Source organism: Sinocyclocheilus anshuiensis, unplaced genomic scaffold (assembly GCF_001515605.1).
Source record: "Sinocyclocheilus anshuiensis isolate Anshui unplaced genomic scaffold, SAMN03320099.WGS_v1.1 scaffold964, whole genome shotgun sequence".
Classification (NCBI taxonomy): Eukaryota; Metazoa; Chordata; class Actinopteri; order Cypriniformes; family Cyprinidae; genus Sinocyclocheilus; species Sinocyclocheilus anshuiensis.
This window is the reverse complement of record NW_015552666.1, coordinates 345,378-363,960: the sequence shown is the minus strand read 5'-3', so window position 1 is coordinate 363,960 and position 18,583 is coordinate 345,378. Positions and strand designations below refer to the sequence as shown.

Here is an 18,583-nt window from a genome sequence, read left to right as displayed (position 1 = left end):
GAAAATGCTACAAATCGGCTTGCTCTGAAAAGAGCTGTTTTTCACAGGGTAAAAAATGTGTTTTTTACACTACCATTGAGAAATTTTAACCAAACTATGTTACAGACCTTTCATTAAGACCCTAAATAATCATATCAACTTGTGGAAAATGGGCATCCAATGACCCCTTTAAGGAAAGTCAATTCACTTGTCGGCCATATTTGCAATGCTTCCAGGTAGCTATTTCCACGGTGCAAGACCAACTCTTATCTACTTGAATGGGGAAATGCTGAAATCTTAAAAACTGCTTGCCAAATTCACATTTAAATAACATTTAAAATCAGACCTGAACTGTGCTATAAATCTTGTTTCTGATGCTCTAATAACATTAAAAAGCATATATTTTTAAGGTCCAGCCAATGCGCATGTGCAGTCCTAAGCGTGAGTCTCAGGACACTACATGTTTCTTTGGGAACTGGAGCTTCTAAGTTCTAACACCAGCTGCAGTGGCACAATGACTTTGCCAACTGGCGATTGGCCCTTTTATTTAGAAGGTGGGGCTTATTGCGCTTTGAAATTTCTCCCATTCATAGTAATACGAGTGGACTGTCTTGGTGTATGTTGTTGTTGTGGCAATACAAAATTTAAGGCAGCTTTGATGTGCTGTTTCGTATATACTGTATAAATCCAAAGCAGCATCAGAGTTTCCATATTATTGCTTTAATGCGGCATTGGATCTTTATAGAAAATTTGGAGGCAGCACAGTGTAAAGGCACCTTTTGACTTTCCTTTGTATTTTAGGCTGATGAAAAGAGATACAATTCTTAGTTGTTTTTAATTTACTGTTGAAGGAAACTCATTTTGGATTTAAAATATTTATTCTACAATCTCAAAAAGGTTATTTTGTGTATGTGTGTGTGTGTGTGTAAAAGCTAAAGTAATATGTAATATATATATATATATATATACATACACATAGTATATAAGCTAAAGTAAACCAGAGGAAAATTGTATATAGCCCATACAGTATTCTTTGAGGAATTGAAAATGGCTTACTGCTGCTTACTGTACAGAATTCACAAGGATCATCATTTTGAGCCCATGTTGCTTTTTGCATCCTTTCACTTTCAGAAAGAGTTGGCTTGTGTATTCTGGCAGAGATAGACTTTCTTTTCCTGGCACATGGAAAATGATTGTGTAACATTCGGTTGCATCTCTTTATATATTTCCTGAGGCCATATTAGGGCTTTTTGATTCAAGATGACTTCTCCGTTAATAAAATGCCAAAAGAAGGCTTGTTGAGTCAGTAGAGCATGACTCAAATAAATATAGATAATCAGGACTGCATTGACTTGTACAGTCTTAGAGAAGCAAGCTAGTCATTTTTATTTTGTGTTTGATACTTTGACAAATGCATTATGCTCAAATGCAAATACTTTAATGAATCAAATTATGAAAAACTTTAATTAGGGAGTATGATCAGATTATGGTGGTATGTGTTTGTAGAGCGTGGCTAGATGAAGTCAGTGTCAGTAGTTGATTACAGGCTGCAGATTACAGCAGTATGGGTGGATTAAGGCTTTGCAGGCAGTATAAGAATGTTGAGTTGTGCTGTTCCTGTGATTTATTGCCTTGCTGAGTGCTGAGCCACTCAGCCAAAGAATAGATGCAGTCCACCAGATGATGTAATGTTTTTCCTTTGCGTGTGTGTTCAGACACGTGCATTTGTGTGTAAGTTTCAATATAATCAGGTTATTAAATCTGTGGTAACGAGAGCAACAAAGAGCATAGCTAGCCACTAAAAGTTAATACTGTTTTATGTCTGTTTTAGCATGCTACCAGGCACAAGAATGAACCAGAAAACAATGTCAGCGATCACTTATCCAAAAACATTTGTAGTTCAAAATTTCAGTTTACCTGTGGCCCTTAAAGTGAGGATCAAGCGTGAATTCACATGAATTGAGTAATATTGAGAACTGAGTAAGAAAAATAATGCACTTTTATAATAGTTATCATTGATATTAGCACACACATACATTTATACTGACTCTCCTGTCATTGTCCTGGTCTCTGTGCAAAGACTGGGAAACCTTGACGTAACAGATCCAGTACGGCTGAACTACACGTGCTGAACATCTAGCCAGTGGCATCACAGTAGATCATTCTTGTTAGCCAATCGGAGCAGTGCTGGTTGGCCCTTTATTTTTGATTGGCCAGGCTGGGTCAGGGAGGACTGCAGTGGTGGTGTGTGAGGGTTGTTTGATGCTTTTAATGCTTTAGACTGCTGGTGTGTGTGTGTATTAACGATTCGGGTTTTATAAAACTGCTGTGTCATCCTGACCTGCTGTGATCAGGGTCAGGCTTTTCCAGTAGGCTGAGGAATATGTTTTTTGTGTTCGTATGGGTATAATCACGTGCCTGTGTGTGTGTGCGCATTCTTTTTAAATTATGGTAGGGGATTGCAGTAAGAGAGAGTTTGATGACTCTGCACAAGGCTTTATACGTCACATTTAAGTTGCTTCCAAGTAAAAATGTCATATATATCATATATCATATCATATCATATCATAATAGCATATGTAGACATGCTAACATTTAATACGACAACTTGTAATAAATTAATAATCAGAAATAATGGGATGTATGTTCCAGTCTCTGTATGATTATTTTATTATATTAGTATAAAAATGTGTATAATAATAAAATCAATAATAACATTTATTTATGTATCACATTTACCACATGCTGGTAGTTTCAGTTTCACATAAAATTATTATAAAAAATGTTTAGGTTTGGCGTTTTTAATTAATATTGTTTATAATGAATGCCACTACAATTTTTTTTTAACCAGGAATTCTGGAGTGTAATAACAAAATGTGACATATCTGTTTTTTTGGTTTGTTTTGTTTTTTTGACCCAATGCGACCTATAGTCAGGTGTGAATTATTTTCCGGATTATTGTTTATTTTCAAATAATAATCAGAAATATCATTATTATTATTATTATTATTATTATTATTATTATATTGTATTAGATTATGGTGGTAACAAATATATGTTGCCCCTTTTGTCTCATGTTTCAGTTGTTGTTTAGACATAAATACAGATGTGCTGTACCATAATATGTAACAAAAAGTAAATTGCAAACCTGATTTGTATAAAATACAGCAGAAAGTCATTCATCACTGTCTGATTTGCATATGTAGGCCCTAGATGATAGTTTTCAACCTTGTTAATTCAGATAGTGTTGAGTCAAGGTTAATTATGTCTTGGGTAGAGTGAATGCTAATTAAGCTAGCCATCCAGAAGAACAATGAAGGTCAGTGCTAGGACACATCTGGCCTCGGTTTATAACTTACTAGTAGGTTACATTTTTTGACACTGTTACTCATGTTCAGGTATATTATATTGTATCTTGCATTCAGGGATTTATGTGGACTAACACAATAGCAGAAAGCAGTGATTGGAGAGTTGGAGTCAGGATCACCTTGTGTTGACCTTGTTTGTGATTATCTGTATTTTTTTGGAAAGCTCTTGTTGAAATAAATTGATAAAATAAAAGTGGAAGAATTAATCAAAATAAACCAAATGTATATTGATACATCTTTGTGTTTTTGTTTTCCTCTAGCTGGATGACACCAGCTCTTCAGAAGGAAGTACTATCGACATAAAGCCTGATGAGGAAGAACTGGCTGTAGTGGAGGTCGTGGAGGAGTACTTAGACCCAGAGGCCTGCTGGACTGATGGTGAGCAATGCATGCATCTGTCAATTGTTTGAATTAATTACAATTAATAAATCAAATAAATCAAATGTATAAATATTTGCTGAGATATATAATTAATTGTACAAAATATACTGTATATACTGTACTGCACATTTAAGGTTCACTAGTAAAGCAGTAAATTTGTTTTAGCTTTAGATAATAAAGCATACATTGTGAGCATCAATTTGCTGTAATGTGTATTCAGTATATGTGTAATATGTTTTTCAGCCTGTGTGGCACGGTACAAATGCTGTGACGTGCCTATTACCGAGGGCTGGGGAAAGCACTGGTGGTTTCTGAGGAAAACTTGCTACCTTATTGTTGAACACAACTGGTTTGAGACACTCATCATTTTTATGATTCTGCTCAGCTCTGGAGCTCTGGTGAGGTCACACACATGCACACACGCTATACAGTTTCCAAAGAAAAAAGTAGAAACTGATATTATTTGCTGCTGTTCTCTCAAAAGTGCTAGGATGTAAACCACATTCCATGGATGCAGTACATTGGTGTTCCCTTCATTTTTGTAAAGAATTTGAAGCACATATTCCATGTTGTTCATAAATAAATAAATTAAATTTATTGGCAATATTTATTGATAACCAGAAACCAACATTGATAACAAACTTGCTATCCCCTACTTAGTGGCTGCTTAATTTAGGCTAAATATTTATTAAATGTTGTTATTTTTAAATGTTCATGTTGTTATTTGTTATTTATTAAATGCATATTTCTAGAAAATGACAAAATCAGACAAATAAAGGTTTAACATGCATTTAGAGGACTTTACATTGGGGTTACAACAACAACAAGGTAACAATTCATGCAATATTTAGTTTGACCTTCTGAGGTAAACATATTTTGAAGGTTAAGCTTCTTTTTATCATTTACCATTGTTAAAGAGTTCCAGGGCTTCTTTTACACCCAGGTTGTTGAAAGTGATGCAAATAACCTTTATGCATGTTAAAGATAAATTAGTTATTTAATTCGCTATAAATTAGACCAAAAGTGGAGACCTCAAAAATGTCCATTGATTTTTGAACATCAGTGATAAAGATTTTGCAGAAGCTGAAAGAATTAAAGACTGAGATAAAGATTCTGAAATAGGATTGGAAGATACATGGGCACAGTGTAGATATCTCAACCTTTCACAATGTATATGTGCAAAACTAATGCGATATAATGCTAGTGCAGGTAGATTTTTAATGTGATTGAGGAGGCATAGCATGCTGTGTGGTATATGATTTATGTAAGTAGCTAATGGCCATCACTATATTGCACTGTACCGGCTCCTGCATCTCAGCAGTCTGTCTTGGGGCTGCAGTATCTCATGTCTGCTGTTAGGGACCGTAGCCAAGTGCTGTAGAAATGGCCCCAAATGCAGACAATTCTGCTGCCTCTCTGACAGCTACTGTTAGGGATCGTGCCCAAACTCCCACTAAAGTGAAAGTGTAAGCTAATGTAAGTGGGGTTGCAGTGCCACCCTTTGGTGATGTCAGGGACTGAATTTGATTGTGGGAAAGATGCAGTTGATAAATCTTCAATTAAACAAACTAACTGAAAATAATTTTGACAAACATGCATCAAGATTTAGTTACCATAATTGACTTTTGTAGCAATGTAAATTTTAAATGTTTTCATGTGAATTACTATTACAAAAATAGAAAGAAGAATTGAACATTGTGCTAATTAAATGTAAAAATCGTCTTTCTCTGTTTTGTTTCTAAGGCATTTGAGGATGTATACATCGAACAGAGGAAAACCATCCAGATCATTCTAGAATATGCAGACAGAGTCTTCACATACATCTTCATCCTGGAAATGTTGCTGAAATGGGTGGCCTATGGCTTTGTCAAATACTTCACCAATGCATGGTGCTGGCTGGACTTCTTCATTGTGGATGTAAGTAACTTACAGTAATATCCATAAATCACAGCTGTTATCCCTTGCACTGCCTCACATCAGATGGATTATTCTGCAGATATATGCAGTAGTTTTGAGTATTTCATGGTGCACTGTCAGTCCGTTTGGCTATTAATTGTATTATTCTCAATACAAACAAACATGTTTTTCTATTCTACTCCTTTTGGTCCTTGTGGTCTGCTCTGAGGTCAGTGGTCATTGTCTTCAGACTGATCTTAAAATTAGATTTGATCTTCACCGGTAGAGTGCTCGGGTGCTGAGGCGCACTCAGTTTAGTGTTTATTTGTCATGTTTCCAAAATATGTATACTAATAATATTTATTTATTCTTGTTATATGTACTGATGTTATGGAAAAAATGTTTTCCCCCAAATTGTTTTTCAGAAATGTACAGAAACATTGTTACTAGTGACATTGTTATCTTGTTTTATTTTTAGATATATGATGTATTTCAGTGTATTTTCCCCTTTTCATAGTATAAACATTAGAATCAGCAAAAAACTACTTGATGTGAATCTTAGGTGTATGAACAGATTGAGCCTGAATTTGTCTATTTGCAATCATGACATATGTAAATGTAAGAATATTGAAATTTTACATTTTAATTGTATCATTTTATATCTGTCATAGATAATTAATTTAGTTGAAACCACATAGAAAAATATCAACATTTGATATGACTCATTCATGTTACTTTTCCATATCTAAAGATTCAAGTGACTAAATTTAGTGTGATATCCAGGTTTAAAATCCAGCAAATCATCCAAAGTTCCCATATATAGGTTTCAAATTATTTTAGCATTTTTTAAATTAAAGTAATTGCAATTATTAATTAAAATTCATTATTAAATACTTTTTAATTCATTTCTATATTTGTAGAGTATTACTAATGCTTACAAAACATTGCTTTTTCACTTTGAAAGTGTTTTTATGGGAAATTTTCCTTGCTTTTTTAAAAATTAAATATCTACATAGACATACTTGTAAATTACCTTGCAAAAATGGGCCATTTGGAAATGGTTGACATGGTATTGACATCAAAACCATTAACACGTCTAAATGACTGCCCACATTTATATACATAGCCTATTTTGGTTTGCAGCCACTTGGCAGGGCCGATTGTGTGTTTGACTACATGTCTATGTGGATATAAGTCCTAAACGAAAGTGTTTCCGATTGCTAGTTATTGTCCCTGACAGGCACTGTAACCTTGTCTCTCTATAGTGCTGATGGACACAGAGGGCCTGAGGGGGCATAAGAGGGCCGGGAATTGAGGGGCCAGGGTAAGGTCTCTGCTAGGATGCTCTTGTTCTTTTACAGGAGTTCCTCTCTCTCTCTGCCTCCTTACTCTCCCAAACCGACCTGTTATCCTAATGACTCTCGAATGGTCTCGTGTGTACCGTACGCGGTTGGTGTTTGTACGTATTGTGCGTATCTTGTGTGTACAAAGTACAGTGAATGTGCTTGTAAGTTTGTTCACACCTCTTCTCTAAATGTGTCCCTTCACCTCTGTTTTTTTTGTATTTCTCAACCAAAAGTTTCCTTCCAGGTTTGCTGTAAGCTGCTTTCCAAGCTTCGTCTGCCTGTGATACTAAAAACTAATCGCATACTAAGATCAAAAGTGCAAACATTTGGGTCGCCCAACATACAGTACCTATGACTGGTTAACCCCATGTTTAACCTGAATCTCTCTCCTCTCTCTCTCTCTCTCTCTGTTGTTGACTACACATATATGCATACATACATACATGAGCAAACTCTTATATATGTATGTATATATCTGTTTACTGCCTCTCCAGCTCAGTGTCAACGTAGGGTCCTCTCTCTTTCTCCTTGACGTCCTCCTTGACTCTAACACTTTGGCCCATCTCTTTCTCTCTTCCTCCCTTCCTCTTTCTCTCTTTGTATAGGTGTCAATAGTCAGCCTTATAGCTAATGCGCTGGGCTACTCAGACTTGGGCCCCATTATATACACACCAATTGTATACGTATACACCAGGCTTATTTGCTGAGCAAACTGCACTGATTGCCTGAATGCCTGGAGTATGTACAGGTCAAATTTCACTACCAGAGAATTATTTGTTTTTACTTATTTTTGAGAAATACATTTTTGAAACATTCCCTACACTTTGTTGTAGGATCACTAATTAATTAGTTAGTAAGATCGTTGATATGGTTAATCTTTTTAGATGTATAAATTGGAGGGGGGGGCATGGCTGCTGCTAGGATTGATGCCCTGCTCCTCTTTCTCTCTTTGTATAGGTGTCAATAGTCAGCCTTATAGCTAATGCGCTGGGCTACTCAGACTTGGGCCCAATAAAGTCCCTGAGGACTTTGAGGGCTCTCAGGCCCCTGAGAGCTTTGTCCCGGTTTGAGGGCATGAGGGTAAGATCCAGGGCTGCCCTATGCATGCCAGTCACTCTGTGAGAACACGACTGCATGCCGAAAACCACCATTGTGCAGAAAGCAAACCCACAGCTATACAGAGGAATAAGCAAACCTATCAGGATTCTGGAAATCCAAATGACATTGTTTTGGCTAAACCTATCCTTCAAGTGCATGTATTTTAAAACTATCCACATGGAAAACCTTTTCAACATTGCGTCATGATGCAGCTGAAATATGAAGATTTAGCTTCCTTTTATTGATTTATTAGATGTATAGAAGTATAATGAAATTCATTTTGCATTCAACTGACATCGCAAATAATCTTATAGCAACTTTCGGGGAAACTTATGGTTTTTAGAATAAAGACGGGAGGGCATATTATGTGAAGCTGCCTCATCACAACCATTCATTTCTTTTCTTCGTTTTTTATTTGGAACAAGATCACTACCATTCATGCAACAACATTAGTTGAAGGCCTTTTTGTGATGTTTATAGCATCTAAATGCCTTAAAGGTTCACTGTTTCTCTCAAAATACCTTCTAAAGACTTTTTTTTCTAAAGTTGTCCTCCAGACTGAACCCCTAGTTCCCATGCTCTGTCCTCACCCTGCTCTTTTCTGCAACCTAATACTTATCCACCAATTCCTGCATCCTTACTCCAGTCATTACAGAACACTGTGTAAAAAAGCCACGGCCTACCTCTTCAGTTTGTCTGATCATTTTTCTCAAGGTGTGTAATTATAATATATTCTGGTTTAGGTTTTGATGGCCATATGTTAGGATTAAATATAATAATCACTAGATAACTTGAGCTGTAAAAGAGACAACATGGTTAAAAATCGTAATGAATTTTTATGCATCAATCATAGGCCAATAATGGCATATTCAAGATCGATCACTCAGAATAAATAAAATGTGATTTATGTCAAAAATACATAATTTTCAGTCCTTTAAGCCAAACGTTAAAGACTGTTAGGTAATGTCAATGAAAAGCAACATCAGAAGACAGCATAACATTTGCTAAATAATTATTTGATCACTAGAACTTGAATATAACTTTTTATCCGCTTTAAAACTAGTTTATTATAGTCTAATCTGTTTTTTTTTTCTTCACTAAAGTGCTGCATTACTGTTCTTTGTATCCACTCAGTTGTTCATAATCTTGTTTTATCTCTTTGCCATTGCATATCATGAAGTGATATGTGCTGACATCACAGCTTTTGTGTGTACCATGAGTGAGAGGTGATTGGGAGGGTGGGAGACTTCGTCTACAATGTCTACCTTTACATTTTTACCACAAATGTGGCAGGTATTTTTCTCTTAATATCTGGGTTCTTTCATGACACTAAGTGGTATAATGGTATGGCAAGAGAAAAAAAATTGTTTGGCGGTTATGTATTTATGTATGAGTAATAATAAATTAAAAGTGGCAATGGTATACAAATTGAATTCCACGTGTCCTGTGGATACTGACGTTGTTTTGCTTCTGTTTGTTTCTTATTACTTGAGACACCGTTGTCAAGCATGAAATTGCTACCCATTCTTATTTTTAAAAACTCAGACTCATCATATTTAATACAATTCTGGATTCTTTAGATTATATAGCATTTTATAATAAAACTTTTATCCAATCATCGAATGGGGAACAATGCTGGCTTGCAAATAAGGTAGCAAGTAAGTAATGTGAAGCAGATAGAAGCAGAGCATGTGAAATCCAGCATGCAGCTCGCAGACAGAGAGAAACCACTATGGCTATCCTGTATATTTAAACCTTGATGTGATAAAAACTGCTAAAATTTCAATTTAAATAAAACATTTAATCAGAATAAAGAGTTTTCTTGCATTTTATCTGTATAACCTTTGCCACTTTAATGTACACTTTTTTTTTTTTTTTTTTTAACTTAATTTCTGTTTGTGTATTTGTCTCCATGCTCTTGCACGAAAAATTACAATTTAACTTTCGAATAATTAATTATTAAGGTGTTGGCATGGTAATTGTAGAGTAAATCTTAAACCTCTACCTCTTCAGTTTTCTTTTGACAATACATATTAGTGCTACTATATTTGCATGTATAGTAGATGCATAGATAATATTGATCAACAAATGGCCAGATATTACTACAATTGATTTGTTATGAAACATTTATCAACAAAAAACTCCTAGATGTTGTTCTCAAAGAGATTAATTTACCTTTTTGTTCATGACAAAATGTGTAGAGGTGGAAAATTGGATCGCTTTCAAAAGAGCTTGAAGATATGCACATTACATATTTAACACATGAACATCAGAATAGCTCAATTTTACTCTAACACCCACTTTCTCTATCTCTCTGTTTATTTTTTTTATTTCTCTCTCAAACACTCTACTGAAATCCATCCCTGTTTTGCCCACTTCCCCCCAATTTTTTTTTTTTTGTCCTATAGGTTGTCGTGAATGCTTTGGTGGGTGCCATTCCCTCCATTATGAATGTGCTGTTGGTGTGTTTGATCTTCTGGCTGATCTTCAGTATTATGGGTGTCAACCTGTTTGCTGGGAAGTACTATTACTGCTTCAACGAGACATCAGAAGAATATTTTAAGAGTGACGATGTCAACAACAGGACAGAATGCTTTGCACTCATCAGTGCGAACTACACAGAGGTTCGCTGGAAGAATGTGAAGATCAACTTCGATAATGTGGGCGCAGGTTACCTGGCACTGTTACAAGTGGTAAGTCATCTCACATCTTTTGTGTATCAGTTGTTTAAATACCCACCATGACCTTGCTCAGTAAACACAAGTTTCTTAATAAATGAACTCTTAAGAGGATAAACACATAGTACCTATGTTACTGTGCATAGATTTGAGTTTGGGTTCTTTCTCCATATGACCTAGGCCACATTCAAAGGCTGGATGGACATCATGTATGCTGCTGTGGATTCCAGAAGGGTGCGGATGCTTTTATAGTTTGACACTGTTGGCTCTTTATTCAAGTGAGTCACTTTTTGCTTATTGCTGCTTTCAGGTTGAGGACCAGCCCATCTATGAGGACAACATCTACATGTATATATATTTTGTCATCTTCATAATCTTTGGGTCCTTCTTCACTCTGAATCTCTTCATTGGTGTCATTATTGACAACTTTAACCAACAGAAGAAAAAGATAAGTGTTCTCTCTTTTTTTCACCTCTACAGTGCTGACTAAATTTCTTCTCTGTCCTTTGCACTTTCACGCTTTCTTACTGCATTTTTATGTTATCTTCTATTCTGTCCGTATTTTTGCAAGACATGCTTTCAATTTTGTGCTTAATGGGGAAATCTCCTTAATTACAGCCTTTGTGTGCAATGCTGTGGGTTTGTATGGGCCCCATTTGAGCACATGGGGTTGTCAGGTTGTAACCAGTCTTTTTTTTGTCCCTATACTTTGGAGGTCAGGATATCTTCATGACTGAAGAACAGAAAAAGTACTACAATGCTATGAAGAAACTGGGCTCTAAGAAACCCCAGAAACCCATCCCTAGACCTCTGGTAAGCAGAGAAATAAGCATTTAGATCTGGGTTGCTACACATATCTGGCCATCAATGATTGGTGCATATGATAGACCAATAATGGCATATTCAAGCATGTGTATTCTTTTTAATCTAGAATGGCAAGTGGATAAAAGAAGCATATGGCATAAAATGCAATTGCAAATTAAATTGAAATGCAAAAAGTTGCATTTAAAATGTTTCTTATTGTTACATTTAACTATATTTTAAATATAAATTAAACAGTTTTAAATGTTTCATTTGTCTATATCAAAAGCATTTGAATTTATTATTGTTACATTTAACTACATTTTTAAACAAATTAAAAAGGTTTAAAATGTTTGTCAATTTCAGAAGTGTTTTATTCATTCATTATTTTATTGCTACATTTTACTACATTTTTTTAAATGAATTGAAATTGTTCTAGTTTTAAATATGTCTATTTATTTGTAAATTTCTAATATTTTTCCAATTTTTGTCTTATTTATTTACTTTTCATATATTAGAACAAATTGCTAACTGATTTCTTTATATTCAATTTAAGTAATACTTCTAGTCCTCTAATCTCTTCTGTATTTCGTCTTCTTTTCCTTTTCTTACAGAACAAAATCCAGGGCATGGTATTTGACTTTGTCACTGAGCAGGCCTTTGACATTTCCATCATGATCCTCATCTGTCTTAACATGGTTACCATGATGGTGGAAACAGATGATCAGTCAGAAGAGACAGAGAACATTTTGTACTGGGTAAACTTCATATTCATTGTGGCCTTCACTGGCGAGTTCGTCCTGAAACTCTTTGCTCTGCGCCACTACTATTTCACCAATGGTTGGAACGTCTTTGACTGCGTTGTCGTCATTCTGTCCATTGTGGGTGAGTGTTGTGTCCAAATGTGATTTCATAAATAGACTGGTTATTTTTCTGTTTTTCTTGACACCTTTCACATTTTATGAGCTTTGAACAGATTTGTAAAAAAAAATGTTTGCTTTGTTTTTCAGGTATGTTCCTGGCAGACCTAATTGAGAAGTACTTTGTGTCACCAACTTTGTTCAGGGTAATCCGTCTGGCTCGAATTGGTCGTATTCTGCGTCTAATCAAAGGAGCCAAGGGCATTCGGACATTGCTGTTCGCTTTGATGATGTCACTTCCTGCGCTGTTCAACATCGGCCTGTTGCTTTTCCTAGTCATGTTCATCTTCTCCATCTTTGGCATGTCTAACTTTGCCTATGTGAAACGAGAATTAGGAATTGATGACATGTATAACTTTGAAACTTTTGGCAACAGCATGATCTGTCTATTCATGATTACCACATCAGCTGGGTGGGATGGCCTCTTGGCTCCTATCTTGAACTATCCGCCTGACTGCAATCCCGAGAAGGAGAATCCAGGAACCACAGTTAAGGGCAATTGTGGCAATCCCTCAGTAGGAATCTTCTTCTTTGTAATGTACATTATTGTGTCCTTCCTAATTGTGGTGAACATGTACATCGCTATCATCTTGGAGAACTTCAGTGTTGCCACTGAGGAGAGTGCTGATCCACTGTGCGAAGACGACTTTGAGTCCTTCTATGAAATCTGGGAGAAGTTCGACCCAGACGCTTCGCAGTTCATCACCTTTGCCAAGCTGCCAGACTTTGCAGATACATTAGAACATCCTCTCCGTGTGCCAAAGCCAAACATCATCGAGCTGATCGCCATGGACATGCCCATGGTGAGTGGCGACCGCATTCACTGCTTGGATATTCTGTTCGCCTTTACCAAGCGTGTGCTGGGTGACAGCGGCGACCTGGACATGATGAGACAGCAAATGGAGGAGCGCTTTGTAGCGGCGAATCCTTCCAAAGTGTCATACGAGCCCATCACTACCACGCTGCGCCGTAAACAGGAGGAGGTGTCAGCTGTCGTCATCCAGAGGGCGTACCGATCCCACCTGGTACGCAGAGGTTTCATCTGCAAACGCAGGCCTGCCAACAACAAACTGGAGAACGGAGGGACCAATCAGGAGAAGAAAGAGGACACACCTTCCACTGCATCCCTGCCGTCCTATGACAGTGTAACCAAGCCTGAGAAGGAGAAACAGGACGACAACAATGAAGGCAAGGGCCGCAAAGAGAAAGGCCGAAACCAAAAAGACGTCAGGGAATCCAAGTGTTAAGACTGCTGCGGTAAAACTCATGGACAGTGATAATGATCATGATGATATTATAACAAAAACTCATTTCAAGCGAATGGAAACCCTGAATCAAACTATACAGATGTACAGATTAATTTCATTTAAGAGGAAAAACAAAGCTGAAGTAACACGACAAAAAATTGTTTACAAATGTCACTGGTGTATTGAGGCGAAGAAAGGTGTTGGGGTTCCTCAAAGCTTGAAGACACTTACAAGTTAAACCAAACATAATCAGCTTCCTGTGTGACGCTGTTGCATCAAGACTCGATTTAAACAGAATCAAATACGAGTTTAAAAAGACAGATACTTGATGAAGTGTATTTTAGAGGGCTATATTGCGCTTCAGTATGGAACTCTTCACCGAGCAGGAATGTGATAATCCAAGGGAGAACTAGGATCCAATCCCATGCTTCTGAACTGCGCCGGTGAACTTTCCATGCAGAAAACAAACACTGCTATTCATGAATGGATCAGCAGCGGATGGTGAAAGAGTCTGCATCGTTTCATTTCATATATGTGTAAGAACTCAACGTTGCTGTGAGAGTGAGCAGGATAGACATGAGTGGGAAACAAATCGAAGAGTCTGGCTGATTCCAACGGTCTCTTTGCGTTTGTTACTGTCGAATATATTTTACATGATCTTTACATTATTTGAGCGGCAAAAATAGGAGAAACATGAGGAAAAATATGAATTTAACAATTTGCCCATGTCACCCTCAGTAACTGTGTCATGATAACTTTGTTATACCTGCATCAAAAGGCTTTTTCTACATGGGCTTTCACACCGATAGGACAGGGGGCAATAACCAGGGGCCCCCAATACACATCTCCAAATGAATAATAAATTATTGTGCTTGTTCAATGCATAGAAATGACTTGCATGATGGCATGTTTTGATCAGAAATTTTGCATGAGTAATCATAGTCCACAAAACACTAATACAGACCACCACAGTGGCTTGACAATGTTTTAGGCTGTCCACTGGCTAAATTTATGACCAGAAACCGAATTTGGGCCTAAGATGCTGAATTGCATCTTCTCCTCTACTTAACATTATGAAATAGACAAAATTTGGGATTGGCTTCAGATGGTGCAAAATGCCTGTGACTAATCAGTGGCTTACGTACATTGAAACAAATACTAGCATTGTGGCACATTATTGGAGAGGAAGGATACAAGGGACATCCCATTTTTTGCTGCTCAGGAGATAATGAATGGGAAAACTAAATGTCAATGTGTGTGTGTATGGAGACGGGAGGAAAATGATACAAAACAACACTGTAATTCCTAAAGCTTCGTATTTTATTTGTATGCAGCAATATCGCTTACCTCACCTACAGCACATATGGTAGGTGGGTCCAGGGAGGTGGGGCAATGGTTTGGGCATTATTAGGGGAGTAGCAAGTTGGTTGGCATTTTTAATCCTCATCAGGGGTTAGATGAGATGAGCTATAACCGTTTCTGAGAAAGTGGCAGTTTTTTTATTTAAAAAAAAAGAAAAGAATTATAATATTTTTCATTTGATTTTTACATGCTATATTTCGTTAAAGAGTTTTGCAGTGTGTCTACGCCTAGTCTCGTACCGGTTTGTCCTTCAAGGATCAGCCGGACGTTTTTATCCGTGAATGAAGCCATCACATCTTCAGCAATGATTTGATTGTAGCTGGGGACAGGACAGGACAGGACTTGAGCGAGACAGCGGGATGGTTGGGCAGTCACAGCTGTTTAAGGAGAAGCCAAAGATGTTTGTCTGATTATTTGGTGTGTGCAATTTGTGTCTGGAAGTTTCTGGAATGTCTCAGAAGTGGAGTGATCCTCTACTCCTTAACACTTTCAGACAGACTGATGCTTGTTGACTTTCCCCATTATTCTCAGGATACAACACAGATGTATCATGTGACTCTGATGTCATCAATAAGGGCCTTCACTAGGTCCAGAGAATGTTTGTAATCTGGGGTGGAGCTAAAGCAGAAGCGCTCCCACCACACTGAACTCTCATGTAGAGAGAAGAGTAGGGCTATCTGACACAGAGCCGAGCTTCAGAGATTTCAGGCAGTAATAAAAATGTTAATTGTGTAGGTGATGATGAAATGAAATCCAGACTGAGAATATTGTTCATTCTCACCACTGTTCTACGGAGGGCCTTGGTTTTAAATGTGCAGTTATTCGACCCCTGGTCAGCCTTGTTTCTCATCAGTACACCACTACACTAATGCCAAATAACCATTCAGCACTGGTCCCACAGCAGCTTATTGTGAGCCGGGCAACTCCACACATCAGAGCGACTACATTTTCAGTTTCTTTTAGTGATGTCAGTGGTTTTCCCTTACCCTTCATCTGGTGACAATGGTCCAGTTGCTGCATGCGAGGGTGTTGACCTGAAACAAAACGAAATTAAAAAAACCTCTGCTCAGCAAAGCTCAATCATTCTCATTTATGCAGCCATGCAGACTCGTCTGTATAAACAACAACAAAAAAAGAACAAATAACATCATATGTTCATTTAAAAACAAAAATGAATGAAAAATCAATAAAAAATATATATTGTACAGTATAGGCTATGTTGTAAGCAGCACAAAATGCTGAAAAGTTAAGAATGGACTTTTTAAGAGACTATAAATAATGTAATATATACATTTATTTTAACGGCATGCATAGGTTTTTTGTAAATACAGAAATACAGAAAAAAACTACTGCTATTAATCTATTATTGAAAAATAATTATAACCTTAATAGAATGGCTTCACTCATTGCCCTGGTCTCACTAGGTAGACTGTGACATTTGTTAGAAGGTGTAGATTTTTTTAACACTTTTCACATTAAAGAGAGGAATCCAATATATGTTAAATGCAAAAAGTATATATAAATCTATACATAAATCAAGGCATATATATAGAGAGCTATACAACATATGTATCTATGTATACATGTATATGTACATATGTGTATATATATGCACACATATACATATGTATGTATATATGATATGAGAGCACTGTCCTCCTCTGTGTTGACCTCTGCTTGGAGTGGAGGTGAAGCACTACTGGCTGTCACTTGCTCACGTTCTTCTTTCTTTCGTGCAATACGTTCGGTGAACGACCAAAACTCTGACCTGGCCCACATAGTGTGCGCTTATGTGCGTGTTTGAGACGTCTGGGTTTGAGCGAGTGTTGTCTGTGTGCGTGCGCGTGTCTAGCTTTCAATGCACAGTGATGTACTGGCTTTTCGATATGGCTTTTTGGGAGGGGAATGCACTACCAGCAATTCATTTACACCCTGTGTGAATATGTCCTACCATCTCCAACTCACATACTACATACATATGCACTGGACTCCACATGTTCTTAATTCCTCCATAAACCCTGTTTTCATCTTCCGGCCTAATCGCCAAATGCCATGATCTTTCAGTCCGAGTCTGAGAGAATGAGTGTGTGTGAGTGTGTGTGCGCGTGTGGGGTAGGGGGGAGGGGACGAAGCGCGCAGGGGCGTAGCCAACACATCCCCCGCGTCCCCCGTGTAATCTACGCCTCTGGAAGCGCGTGTGACGGTTTGGTCACTTTAAATGTGTGTGATGCAGCTTGACTTAAGCTTAGCTTGTTCTTCATCTCTTAGATACACAGCAATGCAATTTGCAGTCTTAGGTTTGGTTAGGCTTTATATTATGCTTTTCTTGTCTTTGTATGTTTGTTTAAGGTGCCTTTTGCTGCCAATGTTGTTTGTCGAGAATGTAGATGATGTTGCATAAAATTCTCCTAAACAAGTGGAGCTTGTTTCAATTGAGCACTGGGAGAAAGAACTGAACTAAAGAATGTCTGTGACATCTATTAAAAAGCAAAAAAATAAACGAAAAAAAAAAGACAAAATACACATTTTTTTTACAAAAAGCGGGAAAAAAATAAAATAAAAAAAGAAAACTTAACTGGCATCAGCCTGACTTAATCATCAGAGATTGTCAAATAGCATGGGGTGGGAAATAGAGTGCGTTGGTCACTCAATGAATCTCTTAAAGGTTGAGTCTGTAGAAAGAGAAACAGTTTGCCTTCTGTGCTCAGCTTATGTTAATTTTCAGCCACTTCTTTTATTTTTCTATAAATACAGTTTTCTGTCTGTTCTTTTGTAGCATGACTGAGATGCTATTTCCTTCATTTGCTGACAATAACTCAAGTGGTTTTTGGTTCATAATGTTGTTCTTATCTCTTGCCACTGATGTTGGAGAGGAGAGGGTGTGTTGCACAACCACTTGACTTAGTGAGAATCAGTGAAAGATTGTCTTCATTTGAGCACGAAACCTTTTCCAAACAATAAAGCAGCCTTCCAGTTATGCTCGAGTGTTTGTTTTTTTTCTTTCTTCTGCTAAAAATATTGAACAATGTACGAGTGTTTTTTTTTTCTTTTTCTTCTTCTTTCATTCAAAAAAATGTTGAACAGTGTACAATATAAAATTTGGTGGAAGAGCGTTTACTAACGTTTTTACACAAATAGTTAACCTTCTAAACTGTGGGATATGCTGTTTTTTATGTAGTTCCGGTCCTTGATTCTGATTGGTTGAGCTGCGTTCAAAGCTGTTGTAAATTACTCAACAAACATACACCTTTTGTTTACGTTGTGTGTTGCTTGGCAACCACTTTGTTGCAACCAGTGGCGGCTCGTGGGTTTTAAAATAGAGGAGGCACACTAATTGTATTGGTCTGGGATCCCTGCCGATTATTATTATTATTTACTTAACCACTTTAAAATGGCTTTTGGTTGCTTTTAGTCAGTAAAGAAGTCAAGCGTAAAGAAAACGACACACATACAGCAAGATAATATAATTTCACTTACCTGGCCTATCACTTGAAGCAAACATCCATC

General features: G+C 37.1%; 1 protein-coding gene across 1 annotated transcript in view; it reads left to right on the top strand.

Moving 5' to 3' along the window:
• Window positions 1-16,210, top strand: part of LOC107667357 (sodium channel protein type 8 subunit alpha-like) — a 76,133-nt gene extending 59,923 nt beyond the window's left edge. The window contains exons 18-27 of the mRNA XM_016458986.1: window positions 3,608-3,725; window positions 3,972-4,126; window positions 5,472-5,645; window positions 7,928-8,050; window positions 10,477-10,761; window positions 10,927-10,980; window positions 11,057-11,194; window positions 11,455-11,559; window positions 12,162-12,432; window positions 12,558-16,210. Of these exons, the coding sequence (XP_016314472.1) occupies window positions 3,608-3,725; window positions 3,972-4,126; window positions 5,472-5,645; window positions 7,928-8,050; window positions 10,477-10,761; window positions 10,927-10,980; window positions 11,057-11,194; window positions 11,455-11,559; window positions 12,162-12,432; window positions 12,558-13,714 (2,580 nt within the window). The 3' untranslated portion in view covers window positions 13,715-16,210. The remainder of the gene's footprint in view (window positions 1-3,607; window positions 3,726-3,971; window positions 4,127-5,471; window positions 5,646-7,927; window positions 8,051-10,476; window positions 10,762-10,926; window positions 10,981-11,056; window positions 11,195-11,454; window positions 11,560-12,161; window positions 12,433-12,557) is intronic.
• The last annotated feature ends 2,373 nt before the right edge of the window (window positions 16,211-18,583 follow it).